This window comes from Cervus elaphus, chromosome 3 (genome assembly GCF_910594005.1).
Source record: "Cervus elaphus chromosome 3, mCerEla1.1, whole genome shotgun sequence".
Classification (NCBI taxonomy): domain Eukaryota; kingdom Metazoa; phylum Chordata; class Mammalia; order Artiodactyla; family Cervidae; genus Cervus; species Cervus elaphus.
In genome coordinates this window covers 29875752-29890805 of record NC_057817.1, presented here as the reverse complement: position 1 = coordinate 29890805, position 15054 = coordinate 29875752, and the positions used below count along the sequence as shown (strand labels likewise).

Genomic DNA, 15054 nt, shown 5'->3' with positions numbered 1-15054 from the left:
AAGTCTAGGTATTTGGTGGAGCAGAAACTGAACCACTCCTATAAAGATGAGATGGGAGGCTCCACCGAGAAAAAGCATTCTTAACACTGTCCTGAAAAAAAAATTTTTTTTCATAATAAATAAAGCCCTCCAAAGATCTGAATTTTTCTTCACAAAATTTTAGTATGAAATATTCTGAGCAGTCAATGAAGGCAAAGGTCTTTTTTTGTTTTTCTTGGAAAGGTAGAAAGCAAAAGGATTTATGCATAGAAGTAACTGCTAGAAACTGTATGTCAAAAATCCCCTTTAAGGCATGCCCAGGGAAGCCACAACTGCCTGGATTTCCCCAGAGACCTTAGGCCTGTGGGAGAAAGCTGACGTTTGGGCAGGTAACACCTCCAAGCACAGAGAGATGACCTAACTTTTGGGCCTCACTGCAAGGATGCCCCTGGTTCCCCTGGCTTGTCAAAGTACATCCTGCCATCCCTACCTGGATGTTCCTGGAGGTTGAGGGTCTGGATCAAAGGGGGAGACCTCACCACAAAGTATCCTCAGTCAAAGTTAAGATGTCCAGGGGCCAGATATCTCCCTCTGAATGGCAGTCAACCAAGTTTCAACATGCTCTCTTTTTGGATCCACCAACAGAGGTATCCTTTTATCTGAACTGATAAACGACTCCCTTCCTCTTATAAAAATATCGAGTACTATCTGTATGAAGGAGCTCCTACAGTGGCTTCTCCTCATCTCCCTTTCTATTCCTCTAGGCTCAAAGCCAGGGGTTCCCTAGCAGACCCAAGAACGGGTTTAAAACCCTAAAGGGCTGTGTGCATGCCAAGAATTAGAAGTCACAAATTTAAGCAGATTTTCAAAAGGGTCCTTTACTCAAAAAATCCAGAAACACTGTTTAAAGAGCTCTTAAACATATTCCCAACCTAAAAGAACACTTCCCCTGGTTTGAAGAGCTAATGGGGTTAGCAAAGGTCAACAGTGAAATGTGTACCCCAAATTGCTCTCGACAAGTTGTAGGATAGAACTCACAGTACAGAAGGAACCAGGGAATCCACCCTTAAACCTATAGACAGAGATAATAAAAGGATGGAGGTCCAGCTCTTCCTTGAAGGTGTACCAGGAAATGGGAAAACCATGACAAAACCAAAAACTGTTGCTCTGCCTTTACTTTTACTGCCCTTAAAGCTTCATCCCCAAGTGGAACACAAAACAATGAGGTACAGATTAACAGAAGATAATTCTCAGCAGAAGTGCTATTAGCATTTTGGGTAGGATCATTCTTTATTGTGTGGGACTGACCCAAACACTGTGGGATATTTAATATTCCTAGTCGTTGGGCACTAAATGTCAAAAGCCACCCTGTCTCCCCTAGTCAGTGTGATACCAAAATATCCTCACTTGCCAAAAACTCCCCCTGGGACAACACCTCCCCCATCTGAAAACCACTTTAAGAGGTGGTATACAGTGGGTAATGTGTATGCCACAAACATTTAACTGTAGAAGCTTTAGAGATTACACAGTATTTTCACTGTTGTCTACTTTAAACGTCTTCAAAACCTTGTAAAGTAGGTATAATCACTTCACAAAGATGAAACTGAATCAGAAAAGTTATAGACTTTGCCAGTGGTCATCAGTTGGGGGGAGAAAAAAGGCTATCAAGCTGGATAAGAACCCAAGTTTTCTGATTCCAAAACTGGTGCTTTTTCTTTCAAAATATCATGTTTTTTAAGGCTTCGTGGGAAATACTAGGAGGATCTAGGGACTAGCTTCCCAACTCCCTGCAAGGAAGCTGGTAAAAACTGAGAGGAAATTAACTCTGCTCCAAACTTTAGATAGTTCATAAAAGTAGATAACCATCTCTGAAAGTACCCAAACACCAGGCTCAGGCTCTGCTCTTCCTTAGAGAGGGGCTAAGCAATCAGAGGAGGGCTACGACACTCTCTAGTCTAGATCTGGGTAGAAATGAGCAAGCAAGGGAGGAGGAGAGTACATCATTTCCTCCTTCATGTTTTCAGGGACCCAGAGGCAGGACCATCAGCCCAGCCAGCCCTGGGAATAACCTGGGAGAGGATGTGAAGGTGTTATAAGGAGGGAACAAGGAAAGAGATGAGGACAAGAACTGAACCTTCATGGGTATTCAACAGCCTAAATCCTTCCTCTACTTGCAAAATTAGTCACATAAATAATTCTGCTCTCCCCTTGTGGTTCTGAATATTACTTAGAACACCCTTCAAGTACCTCAAAGTACTTTATAAACTGAGAAGAATATGGATATTAGTAAAGGGAGTGGGGAAAACTGTTCCCCCAAAACCTATCCAGGTCCTCCTCTACCCAACACACAAACTCCCAACCCACAATTTTGTTGTGAAGTGATGGAAGACAGAAAGCATAAGAGACTGGGAAGAGGATTCAGAAAGATGAAAACAGAAGAAGTATAGAGGAGGGTGGGAGGCGAAGACAACCAGAGTATCTCAAAGACAAGAGGCAGCCTGATAACTTTACATCTTTCCTGGGGGACTCATTTTCCCATGCAAGGAAAACAAGATATAAAATTGTGGCTCTGCTGAGGGAGGCAAAGAGAGACTGGAAATGGGAACACGAGAATTCTAGCTGCTGAGTTCATCTCTATTCCAGAACCTTCTTCTTCATGGATGACAATCTTAATACTCTAACTTTCCATATGGTGCTATTCAGAGAGGGGACTCTCAAGTACACAGCAAGAAGCAGGGGGTGGGGGCTATGTGGAGACAGCACCCTTTCTTATCTTCAAAGAAAAAGGTCCTTCCTCTTCTCTGAAGAGCATTTCCGAACTGGAATGAACCCCTGGCCTTTCCCTGGCACTGCTTCAACTCAGCTCAGACTTGGGAGAAATAGTTCCCCAGAGTGGAGGTGACCAGCCTGGCTGACCAGATTACACGCTGGCTTCAGGCAGCCAGCGCTGCTGTCCCCTGGGCCGACTGCACGCAGCTCTGGGGCAGATTCTCCAGTTTCGACCACAGAACTGGGGCCCTGGCTCCGACCAGCCTTCCCAGGCAACCCCAGGGGCAGGGGAGGATCTGTGGTCTCATTTCCTCTCCACCTTGGCTTCTTTTTTCACTTCATTGAAGATTAGCTATTTCCACCACAGCCAGTTCCTGTTCTCACCAGCTGTGGCAGTTGTTTCCCCACAGACGCAGCCCTGAAGCACTGGTGTGGCTGCCACCTGGACTGTCCCAGCTGCAGACAGACCCCGCAGGGCCTGAGCTAAAGGGCTTTCTCATCCCAGATAAACAAGCAGGGAGAAGAAATCAAGGGGCGAGAAGCAATTCTAAGAACTCCCCAGCGGATATACTAGTACCCATTTTATCATTATTTTAATCTTACATTACAGTTATACATGCTCTTTCATTCATGCAAAATATTTCATCATGAAAAAGTGTGGAAAGTGTATACATTTTTTTACACAGAAATATGTATATATAATAAAATCCCCAACAGAGAACTAAGAACACATATAAAAGATGGCCAAAACACTTATGAGGAAATGTTCAAAGAAATGCAAATTAGAACAAGCTACTACTAATGCTACAAGATACTACAAGATACTGGCTAATTAAATTGGCAAAAGTATTTAAAGTTAAACCATTCAGTAATGATTAGTTTCTCGAGAAAGGAGACACATTGTCAGTGGGAAAGCCAACTGTTACAACCTTTGTAGAAGGCATATTCCTCAAAGGCCTTGGGTCCAGTAATTTCTCTTCTAGCAATTTATCCCAAGGAAATAGAGATGCACACAAATATTTATGCACAGAAAATTCATCACAGTGTTAATTATAGTAACAAAAAGGAGAGACAGAGGAAATATAAGGCATTAATAAAATACTATATTATGAAATACTCTGCAGATATGAAATCACGATACTGAAGAATAAACAAATGAAAAAACGCTTAAAATAGTCAAATTAAAAATCAACTTACAAAACAATATGGACAGTATGACTAATTGTTAAAATTTAAGTACATCAAAATGTTAAAAGTAAATGGAGAGATTATAGGTGATTTTAATTCTCTTCTTTATACTTTTTTATGTATTTTATACTTTACAAACTTTTTACTTCTAAATGTGCTTAAAAACTGTTTTATTTTCATAATCTGGAGAAAAGAAGCTATTCTCAACCCTCCTCCTTCCCTTTAAAGACACTCACATGCACTAATCTTTTTAAAAAAATCATTTGGAAATACATATTTAGGACCTGAAAAACATTATATCCTACAATCTGGCAAGTTCAATCTTGGGTTTCTATCCCAAGAAAAACTCTAACTATTGAAAATGTACACCAAGATATTCATCATAACACTGTTTATGCCGGCAAACAGAAGCAAACAACTAAATGTCCAACAATAGGAGGAGAGTTAACAATAGTACATTCACTTGATGGACCATTGTGCAAGCACTTAAAAATGTTTACAGTGACTAGCCTGGGAAAACTACTGAAATAACAAAAGCAAAAAAAAAAAAAAAAAAAGCCATATTGGATAAATATGTGTATGTATACATACACACATACACACACACTACTATCACAACATTGTATTGATACAAAACTCTACACAGAGAAACTAATATGAAAAGTTTTAGAACACATGTCTCCATTTGCTAAAGGAATGGAGAAAATATGGACTTTTTTCTTCAATCTGAATTATAAATTGCCCAAACTTTTTTTTAGAGAATGAGTATTACTTTAAGAGAAAAAAGAAAAAGAGGTTGAATCTCCCTACGAGCAGTGAAAACATCCCCAAATCACAAGGAGTCCACTGCATCAGTTCCATCCCTCTCCCACCCAGCCCTACACCTCCCCAGTCTAATGCAGGGTCACATGGAAAAGTCTAGGAATTAGGCTTCTCTCTGTGGCCTAGGGTCTTCTCAGTGGGGTCTCTTAACAAAGGGGTTCCTCTGGCCAGAGCTGCTGTCAAGAGCCTTTTCCCTCCCCCAAGTCCTATCCCAGCCTGAACTAATTCACCACAATCCCCAAGGCTGGGAAAAACATTTCCACCATGGCGATTTGGAACTTGATATTTAGTCCAAGTTTTTCCCAGCCCCTTTCTATGTCAAAGGAGGTCTCTCAAAGTCTCTTGACAACTAGCACCCAGGCCAGTTTAGCTCCCACATCAATGCTACACTTATAGCAAAAACCCCAAGTCAGCAGTCATCATCAGGGAAATGTGAAAGGAGGGGCCATGGCAGGGACAGGCTGTCACACAGCCCCACCCTCATGCCCTGAGAGCCTCCTCTTGTGGGATATCCAGGGCTTTTTCTGGCATCAGAACCTTCAGACTTCATCTCAAATCTGTAATAAGCCAGCAAATAGAAAAATCAGGGTGCAAACAAGAAAAGCTATCCTGTTAAGACCATTAAAGCCCGCTGTCTCCCCTCTCTACACCAGCACTGGCCAGCATACTAGCTTCTGAGCAACTAAGATTGGGTAGTAATCCAATCCAGCCAGAACCAAAATACAGGAGGGGGCTTTACCAGACCAGAGATCGGCTCTCACCCTGGTGTTAATAAAGAGGAGCTCCAATAACTGCCCATCCTAAACTCTCAGTTCTCAACAGAATAGCGGCTGCTGTCAACACAGGCAGTAAGGGAGGATCCCAAGGAAACAGTGTAACATAGCAGCTTCACAACCTTTTTTTTTTTTTTTCACAACCTTTTTAATATTAGGGCACATCTAGAAAATAATACTGTTTGTACTATACACAGAATAAATGGTGGAAGCTGACCCAGCCAGAGGGGATCCATCCGGGATGTCAGCTGCCCCCAGAGCGGAGAAGGGCAGCATCTCAGAACACCAGGACGAAAAGCCCCAGGTGAGGACACTGGACTGGGGCGGCACTCTTGGGAACAATGTCCTGCACAAACCACCTCATGGCTTCAGACCTCAGTTCTCCAACCTCAGTTGACAGATTATGGGTCAGATCATGTGTCTGCACCAAAAAGCAGGGAGCCTGTGGTCTTGACTCAGCAGTGATACAACTTCCCCAGCCAGGGTGTTTTTCAGGGGGGTGGTTTCCATAGATATATTGGGACTGGGGAAGCCCTCCATGTGACATCAGCAGCATATCCTGGGACTGGCTATACATAATGGGGTAACTGGTTTCATCAGATTTCTGAACTGAAAATACTTTTCTGGGAATACGAGTGCTCTCAGATCTGAGTCACAGCTGAGAGTTACACTTTTTTTTTTTCATTTATTTTTATTAGTTGGAGGCTAATTACTTTACAATATTGTAGTGGTTTTTGTCATACATTGACATGAATCAGCCATGGAGTTACTTGTTTTCCCCATCCTGATCCCCCCTCCCACCTCCCTCTCTACCCGATCCCTCTGGGTCTTCCCAGTGCACCAGGCCCGAGCACTTGTCTCATGCATCCTCCCAGAATCTTGGAAATAAAAGCAAAAATAAACAAATGGGACCTAATGAAACTTAAAAGCTTTTGCACAACAAAGGAAACTATAAGCAAGGTGAAAAGACAGCCCTCAGATTGGGAGAAAATAATAGTAAACGAAGCAACAGACAAAGGATTAATCTCAAAAATATACAATAGTTACACATTTAAAAACTACTATTTACTGAGCATATAGTAGATGCCAGAGTATGCTAACTAAGGACTTAACTTCTAGTTTTGTTAAATTCACACAATAACCTCATGTGGGAAATACTATTATTATCTTCATTTATAAGAGGAACTCGGGACTTACAGAGATTAAGTAACCTGCTGGAGGTCAAATACTTTGCTAACTGGAGACTGTGAGGAGCCATATATGAGCCCATTTTGACTTGAAAATGCATATGCTTAACCAGGACACCAGCGCATCACCTCAGCAAAACCAACAAATAACTTTTTTATAAACCACAGTGAGGCTGACAATCTGGGAAAGAAAATGGTGAAAAAGCAGCAACCTGTCACACAATCAAAAAAAGAAACAAATCTATATTGAGTACCTGGTGCTAAGCACTTTATAGACATACCTCACGTAATTCTCAAAATCCCACCAGGATAGGAATCATTTGCCCCATTGTACAGATGAAAAAATCTAGGCTGAAAGAGGTTAAGATGATTGCTAAGTCAGAGCCCCTGCCTTTTCTACTCTACTAAGCTTATCCTGGCTGTTAGGAAATACACCTGAGCCTGTTCCAGGGTCAAACAGCCAATAGCCAATGGAGTTCCCAAAGGATAGTGGAAAGGGCATGTTTTAGGAACAGAGGAAAGAAGGATCTTTAAGAGTCCCAGAGAAGAACTGAAATCTCCAAGAAAGCATGATTTCCCTGTGTTGGAAAAATGAGGTAAAATCCCCTCCTTTCCTAAGACAACTAGCCCCGGGCCTACCCTGTCCCAACTCCCCATCAGCAGCAGAAAGATCAAAACAAAAGCAACAAGGAAACAAATAAAAAACTTTATACAGAAAGGAAGGCTTGCAAGTGGGTGGTCAGGTCTCTGGCTTGACCTGGGCTTGCTGGCTAGTAATCAGGATACCTTGTACATTTTGTGAATATTAAGCCATTAACCTGCCAACTAAACAAACGTGTCAACCAAACTCCAAAGAGGACATGACCAACTCTGGTTTTGAGCTCTCACAACAACCAGCCTGGTAGCCCCTTCCTAAGGCAGCCCCCTATCCAGTCCACCTTTGAACAGCCCTTTCTCTCCAGTTCTGTAGCTACCTCATGCCACTCGATGGGGTGTTTTCACACCCTTACTGGAGTGCAGATTCCCTCCTACTCTTTTCCCCAACAGTTGAGCTCTTGTTCTCAAGGGCACCAAGTCCCAGGCTCTCCTCCTCAGCCTCTGAGATGGCCACAGCACATTAGTAATCACTGACTCACCCCATCCCCCTGAGGAGGCTAGGGGAAATGCAGAGGGCCACAGGATGTGTGGCTCAGATCCCTCAGGCCCTTCCAAAGCTGATGGGCAAGAGAGGTGCCAGCTTCCCTTTGGAAGCCCGTGGACCCTCTCTGATCCCGCTACAGTGCCAATGGGCTGATGTCAGGCTCTGCACCATTGGAGAGGCCAGGATCTCTAGACAGCTTCACTGATGCCAACAGATCTAATCTTCCTATTCCAAAGCAGATGAAATCCAATAAGGCTGCTAAGTCCACAACTTATCCCTCCTCACAAGCAAAGGCAAACTCAGCCCTTCTGGCCATAATAACAAAAAAGGCAGCATTGGCACTGCCTCTAAGAGAGTTCTTGGAGCAACTGGGAACTATTTCCCCAAGTTTCTCTAAGATTTACCTCTGTTAGCAAGTGTTCCATCACCTAATTCACTTTCTCCAAAATTTCATTTATAGCTCCAACATATTCTCTGTCTCCATCTTAGTGATATCGATCAGATCCTCTGGGTCCAGACAGCCACTGACATCAATGTCCAATCCCCACATCAAAGGAGGGTCCCAAAGTCAGCCCTAAAACCTCACTCATACAGACCACTTAGGAACGGTACAGAAAGACTAAAAAGAAGCACAGGCACAAAACAAAAACCAGCCACTAGGCTTAACATAAAAAGGGGGGTGGTGGGGGAGGCAGGATGGTTTGTGTATTGTTTCAATTGGAAAAATACACTAGTGAAATGGTTTATCCACATGTTTAGCCCTTTTAGGCAAACCCACTGTAACTTTGCAGGATGCCTGCAGGCCGTTCTGAAAATAAGTAGAATGGCATCACTCTTTATTCCACCCCCTTCACGAGCTGCCAGCCCCCCTCCATTCCCCCTCCTCTCCCCTAAACATCTGGTCTGGGCTGGGAGTAGGACCCACTCCCTGGAAAGCCTCCATGTTAACACGAGAGGCGGTCTCCCCAGTCAGAGAACCCGGACTGAGGCTGAGGAATGGGCCGGCCCGGAGCTTCTGAATTCCCCCTCTCCCGCCAAAGATTTAGAAATGAGAATCCCAGGGATCTGGGGAGACTGTCAGGGAAGTGGGGAGAAGTGCGAAGGGCGGCAGAAGGGGGAGGGAAGAGGAAGAACTCTTGATACTGGGGCGGTCCCGGGTTAGGGACCCCTCCTCCTAAGTGTCCAGAGGTAGACGCTCCGGTAGGGAGGTCCCCGACGGGGCTGCTCAGCGCCTGGGAAGGCACTGGGGGTCGGGGGCCGTCGGGGGCCCTGACTGAAGGGGTGGGCCGGACCGAGGAACCCAGGCAAAGTCCCACCCGGGGCGCTGAGATCGGGGCGGGGAGTGGGGGCGGTAGTAGGGGGAAGGGACAGGATCGGCTCTCACCAGCACCAAGGCGAACCTCTCTTCCAGCTCACAGGGCTCCGGCATCGGCATCTTGCCCGGCGGCGGCAGAAGCGAGACAGAGGGGGGCTCGCCCGGGCCCCCCTCGGCGCTCTCCAGGTTGCCCATCGCGGCGGGGCCCCCTCGGGGGCCTCAGCCCCCCCACCTCCACGCCCGGGGGTCCTGGGTTCGGCAGCTCGGACCCGGCTCCTCCCTCAATGCCGGCTACCCCAGTCCCTACTCCTCCGCCGGGTCGGGGGCTCCTCGGGGTCCGACAGGAGGCGGCGCAGCGGACAGCGGCACCGCAGCGACAGGCACCGCGGCCACGGCTCTTGCTCACACCCGCCGCCTCGCCGCTCTCAGCGCGCCGCCCCGGCGCTGCCCCTCCCCGCCCCTCGCGCTCTTTCCCTCCCCCCAGCACTTCGCTTCCTCCCACCCACTCCGGGCCGGGACTCTAGCTTCCCCCCCGAGCGCCGACTGCAGCCGCGCGCCGCGCGCCCCATTCATGCAGGCCCCGCCTCTCGCCCAAGGGCCTCCCTGGCGGCCCGCCCCTCCCCGCCCCCGCCTGCGCCCGATTGACTGAAGCAGCTGCCAATCACAGCGCCTCCTCCCGCTTCCCCGCCTCCCTCCCGGAGGCCTCGCGCCTGGCACTTGGCGCGCCCTGGCGGCCCTGGTGCGTATCTAATCACCGCAGTTGCTGAGGGCGTGAGGTGTCGGCTTGGGTGCGGGAAGCAGCCCTTTTCCACAACAGCTCATAATGTACGCAAATAAGTAAGATATAGGGCACAGTGTGAAAAGATAACTACAAGAGAAGTAGAAACAGGTAGGATGCTCAGAAGTGGGAGAGAGACCACATCTGTTAAAGAGTCAAGATGAGGGAGATCATATTTGAACCAGGCATTTACGGATAGGGAAATACCTTAACTGACAGAGACAGATGAAAAGGCAGTTAAGAGGAGAGGACCTTACCAACGTTCAGAGGTTGATCTGATTGGATGTAAAAATGGAGAGGCAGGACAACAATGCTGTTCTGGACGAGGTCCGCTGGGTGGGTCATCATTTATGTGATGGACGTCTGTTGTTTCTGCCAGCGGAGCCTATATCCCTCTTCATGTGATAGCACCCCATTTCCTTTTAGGGAACTTTACGTTCTCCTGTTCTGAGTCTATGTAGAGCAGAATTTCATGCCTGTCCCAGGAGGTCCCCATGACCCAGGCTTGGCCAGTCATTGCATCTTCTTGCTCTACCTTTAGGACTGTTTTAGGGATTGACAGTTGACCCAGAATATAAAACTCATTTCTAAGGCTTTCACTGGAATCATCAGGAAAGAGGCACTCTCTTCCCAGAGTAGGAAGGCTGCTGGATTGTGAGAATGTAAATCTGGAGCTGCTGGTGGCTATCATGCCATCACCATAAGATCTCAAGACTGTTTGAGAATGAAGTCAGTGCAGAGGAAAGCAAAACTAAGGAGTTCTAATAACATGCTGAGAACCTGACTCCAGCCATGCCTGAAGTTATCACCTTGACTTTTCATTCATTTATTCAACAAGTATTTACTGAAAAGTTCTTTATATGTCAGATACTGTTTGGGGCATTGAAGACATATCTGTAAACCGAAAAAGGCATACAGGGAATTCCCTGATGGTCCACTGCCAGGGGTCAGGGTTCGATCCCTGGTCAGAGAATGAGATCCTGCAAGCTATGTGGTATGCCCATCCCCCCCCCCCCCCCCAAAAAAAGAAGCATACATCTTGCTCTCCTTGCTCTTCTGGGTAGGAAAAAAGGTGGACAATAGACTAAATAAAATGTACAGGTGTTAGTGATCAGTGTTAACAAAAATAAAATCGAGGGACTACTCTGGTGGTCCAGTGGTTAAGACTCCACTCTGCCAGTGCAGGGGGCGAGGGTCTTATCCCTGGTCAGGGAACAACTAAGATTTCATGTCTCTTGGCACAGCCAAAATTAAAAAAAAAAAAAGAAATGGAATAGAGGTGAAGGGGGTTACAATTTTAAATAGGATGATCAGAGCAGACCTCACTATTCCAAGGTGAGGTCTTGGATAAAAAAGCTGAGGGAAGTGAAGAATTGAGTCATGGGACTACCTGGGGGAAGAATGATCCAGAGGAAATGTCAAGTACATACTATGCTTGATGTGTTAGAGGAATAGGAAGGAGGTCAATGTGACTGGAATGCGATGAGCAAGGGAAAGAGTAGTAAAAGATGCTATCAGGGCTTCCCTGGTGGCTCAGTGGTAAAGAATCCACCTGCAAATTCAGGAGACTCAGGTTCAATCCCTGGTCCAGGAAGATCCCACATTCCATGGAGCAACCAAACCTGTGCACCAAACTACTAAGCTGGTGCTCTAGATCCAGAGAACTGCAACTACTGAAGCTTGAACACTGTAGAGCCTGTGCTCCAAAACAAGAGTCGCCTCTGCTCACCACAACTAGAGAAAAGCCCACGAAGGAATGAAGACCCAGCACAGCCAAAAATAAATTAATTAATTAAATTATTTTTTTAAAAAAGATGAAATCAAAAAGGTAACCAGAAGCCATATGGTGCAGGATAGTGTAGGCTGTTGCAAGGACTTTGGTTTTTCTCTACGTAAGATAATAGCCATTGGAAGAATTGGAGCAGAAGAGTGACATGATCTAACTTATGGTTTAAAGGATCTTCTGGTTCCTGCATGGAAAATGAAATGAATAGAGGCATGGACAGGAAGACCAGTGAGAAGGCTGTTACAATAACACAGGTGAGAGATGATGGTGGTTTGGAGCAGTGTGGTAGTTGCACAAGTAGAGAGAAATAATCAGATTTTTAATGGATTTGAAAAAAGAGCCAATAGAATTGTTTGACGGTTTGGATGTTGAGGGTGATTGAAAATTAATTCCAAAGCATTTGACCTGAGCATCTGGGAAGATGGAGTTATCATTGACTGAAATGAAGAAAGATTGTGGGAGGAATAGATTTGGTGAGGGACAGCCAGAAAGGGAAGATCAGGAACAATGTTTTTAGCCATGTTGAGCTTGATTTGCTGGTTGGACATCCAAACTGAGGTAGCTGCTAGGCATTTTGGTATGTGTGAGACTGGAGATCCAGGCTGGCAATATCAATTTAAAAATCATCGGCATATTGATGCTATTTAAAGCTGGTAAATTCTGCTTTGTTGTAGGTCAGTCTGAGTTAAGTTTCTGTTGTTTACAACCAAACAGTGAAGTCCCTGTCTTTGCAAACCTCTGAAGCTCTGGAAAACCTCAACCTCCTCCAGTCAGTTGGACAAATCAATTAACTCACATCTTATCCCCTCTCCTCCTCCCCCCCCCACCCCCCCCACCGTACTCCAATCACACTTTCCCAATTGCCATAGCAGACTCTTCTAGGACAGGCGAGTTTTAACACAACTGAAAACTTCCACTAGACAAAAAGAAACTAGAATTCAAGAGAGGAAATAATTCAGCAGTCATTTATCATGGAACGTCTACCAGAAAGGAGAGACTGACTAGACAGTACACAGTAGGGTATTCACTCTTGTGCGGTTTCTTGGTCCCAATCTTTTTTTAAAAAAATGATTTATAGTTGAGGCTCCAGGCTCTAGATCTCAGGCTCAGTAGTTGTGGCACTTGGGCTTAGTTGCCCCAAGGCATGTGGAATCTTCCTGGACCAGGGATTGAACACGTGTCCCCTGTATTGGCAGGTGGATTCCTATGTACTGGACCACCAGGGAAGTCCTGATCTCAAACCCTTTGTTTTTGCTTTACTTGACTACCAAATTTACATACTCTAGGGTGTTCTGGAGTCTGCTAGATTACTTCTTTCATCATTGACTCTCTCTGCTCACCCACCTTCAAAGTTTTCTTACTTTATACGGGATAAAGCCAAAGCTTACTCTAGTATTCAATGATCTCTATCATCTCCAAACCCCAAGGCCTCTTCAATCTAGTTTTCCTATCTTACTTGGCTGTAATATTCGTGGGTCCTTTGCTTCAGCAGGAAAAGTCCATCTCCTAACATTAGTTGTGCATTTTTATGTCTTCAGCTTTATTCCTTGTGGTAGACAGAATAATGGCTCCCCAAAGTACCCACATCCTAACCCCCAGAACCTGTGAATATGTTATTTTATGTAGCAAAAGGGACTTCGCAGATGAGATTAAGTTAAGGAGTTTGAGAGGGGAAGATTATCCTGGATTATCTGGGTGGGCTCAATGTAGCCACAAGGGTCCTCAAAGGGGGAGGCAGGAGAGTCAGGATGAGAGAAGCAGATGTGACAACTGAAGCAGAGGTCAAGAGGATGCAGGGTCATCAGCCAAAGAATGCAGCAATCTCTAGAAACTGGAAAAGGTCAGGAAAGAGATTTTCCCCTAGAGCTTGTAGAAGGAACACAGTCTTAACACTTCAATTTTAGCCCTGTAGGACCTGTTTTCAGACATCTAATCTCTAGAACTGTAAGATAATGAATCTCTATTGTTTTAAGCCACTAAGTTTGTGGTGATTTGTCAGAACAGCAACAAGAAACAAATTCGCTCCTGCTGTGTCCCTGATCTGGATTTCTATTTTTCTTATCTGCGGCCTATTCTGATCCCCCCAGGTTCAGCATAATCTTTGGTTTTTAGCAATGTAAAAGACATTACTGGATGCTTATCACGTGCAAAGCATCTGGCTGAATACCAACAGATAAAGAATGCAAGATAACAAAGGTGAGTAAGAGACTCTCATGCCTCCCCAGTTTAAAAGAGCTCATAGTCTGGAGCAGAAGAGGTAAGGTATAGAGGAGTAGGAGTATGGACTAAGTTTGAAGGCACCAGCTAGGACCATTGGTTATACTAGTAGGTGAAGGTGAAAGCCACTCAGTCATATCTGACTCTTTCTGACCCCACGGACTGTGTGTAGCCTGCCAGGCTCCTCTGTCCATGGAATTCTTCAGGCCAGTGTGCTGGAGTGGGTGGCCATTCCCTTCTCCAGGGGATCTTCCCAACCAGGAATTGAACCGGAGTCTCCTGCATTGCTGGCCGATTCTTTACCAGCTGAGCTACCAGGGAAGCCCATATTAGTGGGTACCAGCTTTGAAATCCCAGCCTGGTGTTCTCCCAGATTTGGGATTCTTATTTTCTCTTACTTTTCATTTGAAACTTAATTCAGTGATGTTACTGAGTCTACTATGTACGAGACACTGGGCAAGGTGCCATGGAGGATACCCAATACATAACTCGTGGTTCCTCAACTGCCATTGTTGCTTAATTTTTGTGTGTATGTCTTGTCTGGACTGTGGGTCTTTTTGGTTTGTTTATGTAAGACACGTATATCCAGTACCTGCTTTGTTTCAAGTACAAAAGAAGATTCAGTGATGAATAGGTATCTTTCTTTCAGGTTCTCAGAATCTAGTAGGGAAGACTCTGAAAATAATGTTTAAAGAAACAATGAGATAAGTTTTGTACGAGAAGGGTGTGCAAAATGCTGTCTAAGGCTTCAGGGAGTAGATGTCACTTGATCCAGGGCTGAGGGATAAATAGATGTGCCAATGGAAAAAGTGAGACAGTGTGAATGAGAAGGTGATGGAAGGAGGGGTGATCGGCAAGGGGAAAAGGCAGTTTAAGGAGGAGGAACTGTACAGGTGAAAATGGAGAACTGTAGAAGAGCACAGGACGAGCAATAATAAGAATTTCAATGAGGCTGGAGCATAGGGTATGTGGTGGGAGGACAGGAGACAAACCTAAAAAGTCAGGTGAATCAAGTTTAGAGGAGTCTCATGCTCAGCTGAGTCTTTTCTGCTGTAGAAGATAGTCCTGTGTCCTAGTCAGGTTTTTTGTATTTTGTTTT

At 45.3% G+C, this 15054-nt stretch overlaps 2 protein-coding genes across 6 annotated transcripts in view; one reads left to right on the top strand and one right to left on the bottom strand.

Moving 5' to 3' along the window:
* Positions 1–9686, bottom strand: part of FMNL3 (formin like 3) — a 51518-nt gene extending 41832 nt beyond the window's left edge. For 2 of the 5 annotated variants that reach the window (XM_043884588.1, XM_043884595.1), the window contains exon 1: positions 9244–9685. In XM_043884588.1, the coding sequence (XP_043740523.1) occupies positions 9244–9369 (126 nt within the window). In that variant the 5' untranslated portion in view covers positions 9370–9685. Of the gene's footprint in view, positions 1–9243 lie in introns of all 5 variants that reach the window. The other 3 variants (XM_043884608.1, XM_043884604.1, XM_043884578.1) reach the window with 3 other exon arrangements.
* Positions 1–15054, top strand: part of LOC122682197 (tubulin alpha-1C chain-like) — a 1110822-nt gene that overhangs the window by 388110 nt on the left and 707658 nt on the right. The gene's annotated exons all lie outside the window — the stretch shown is intronic.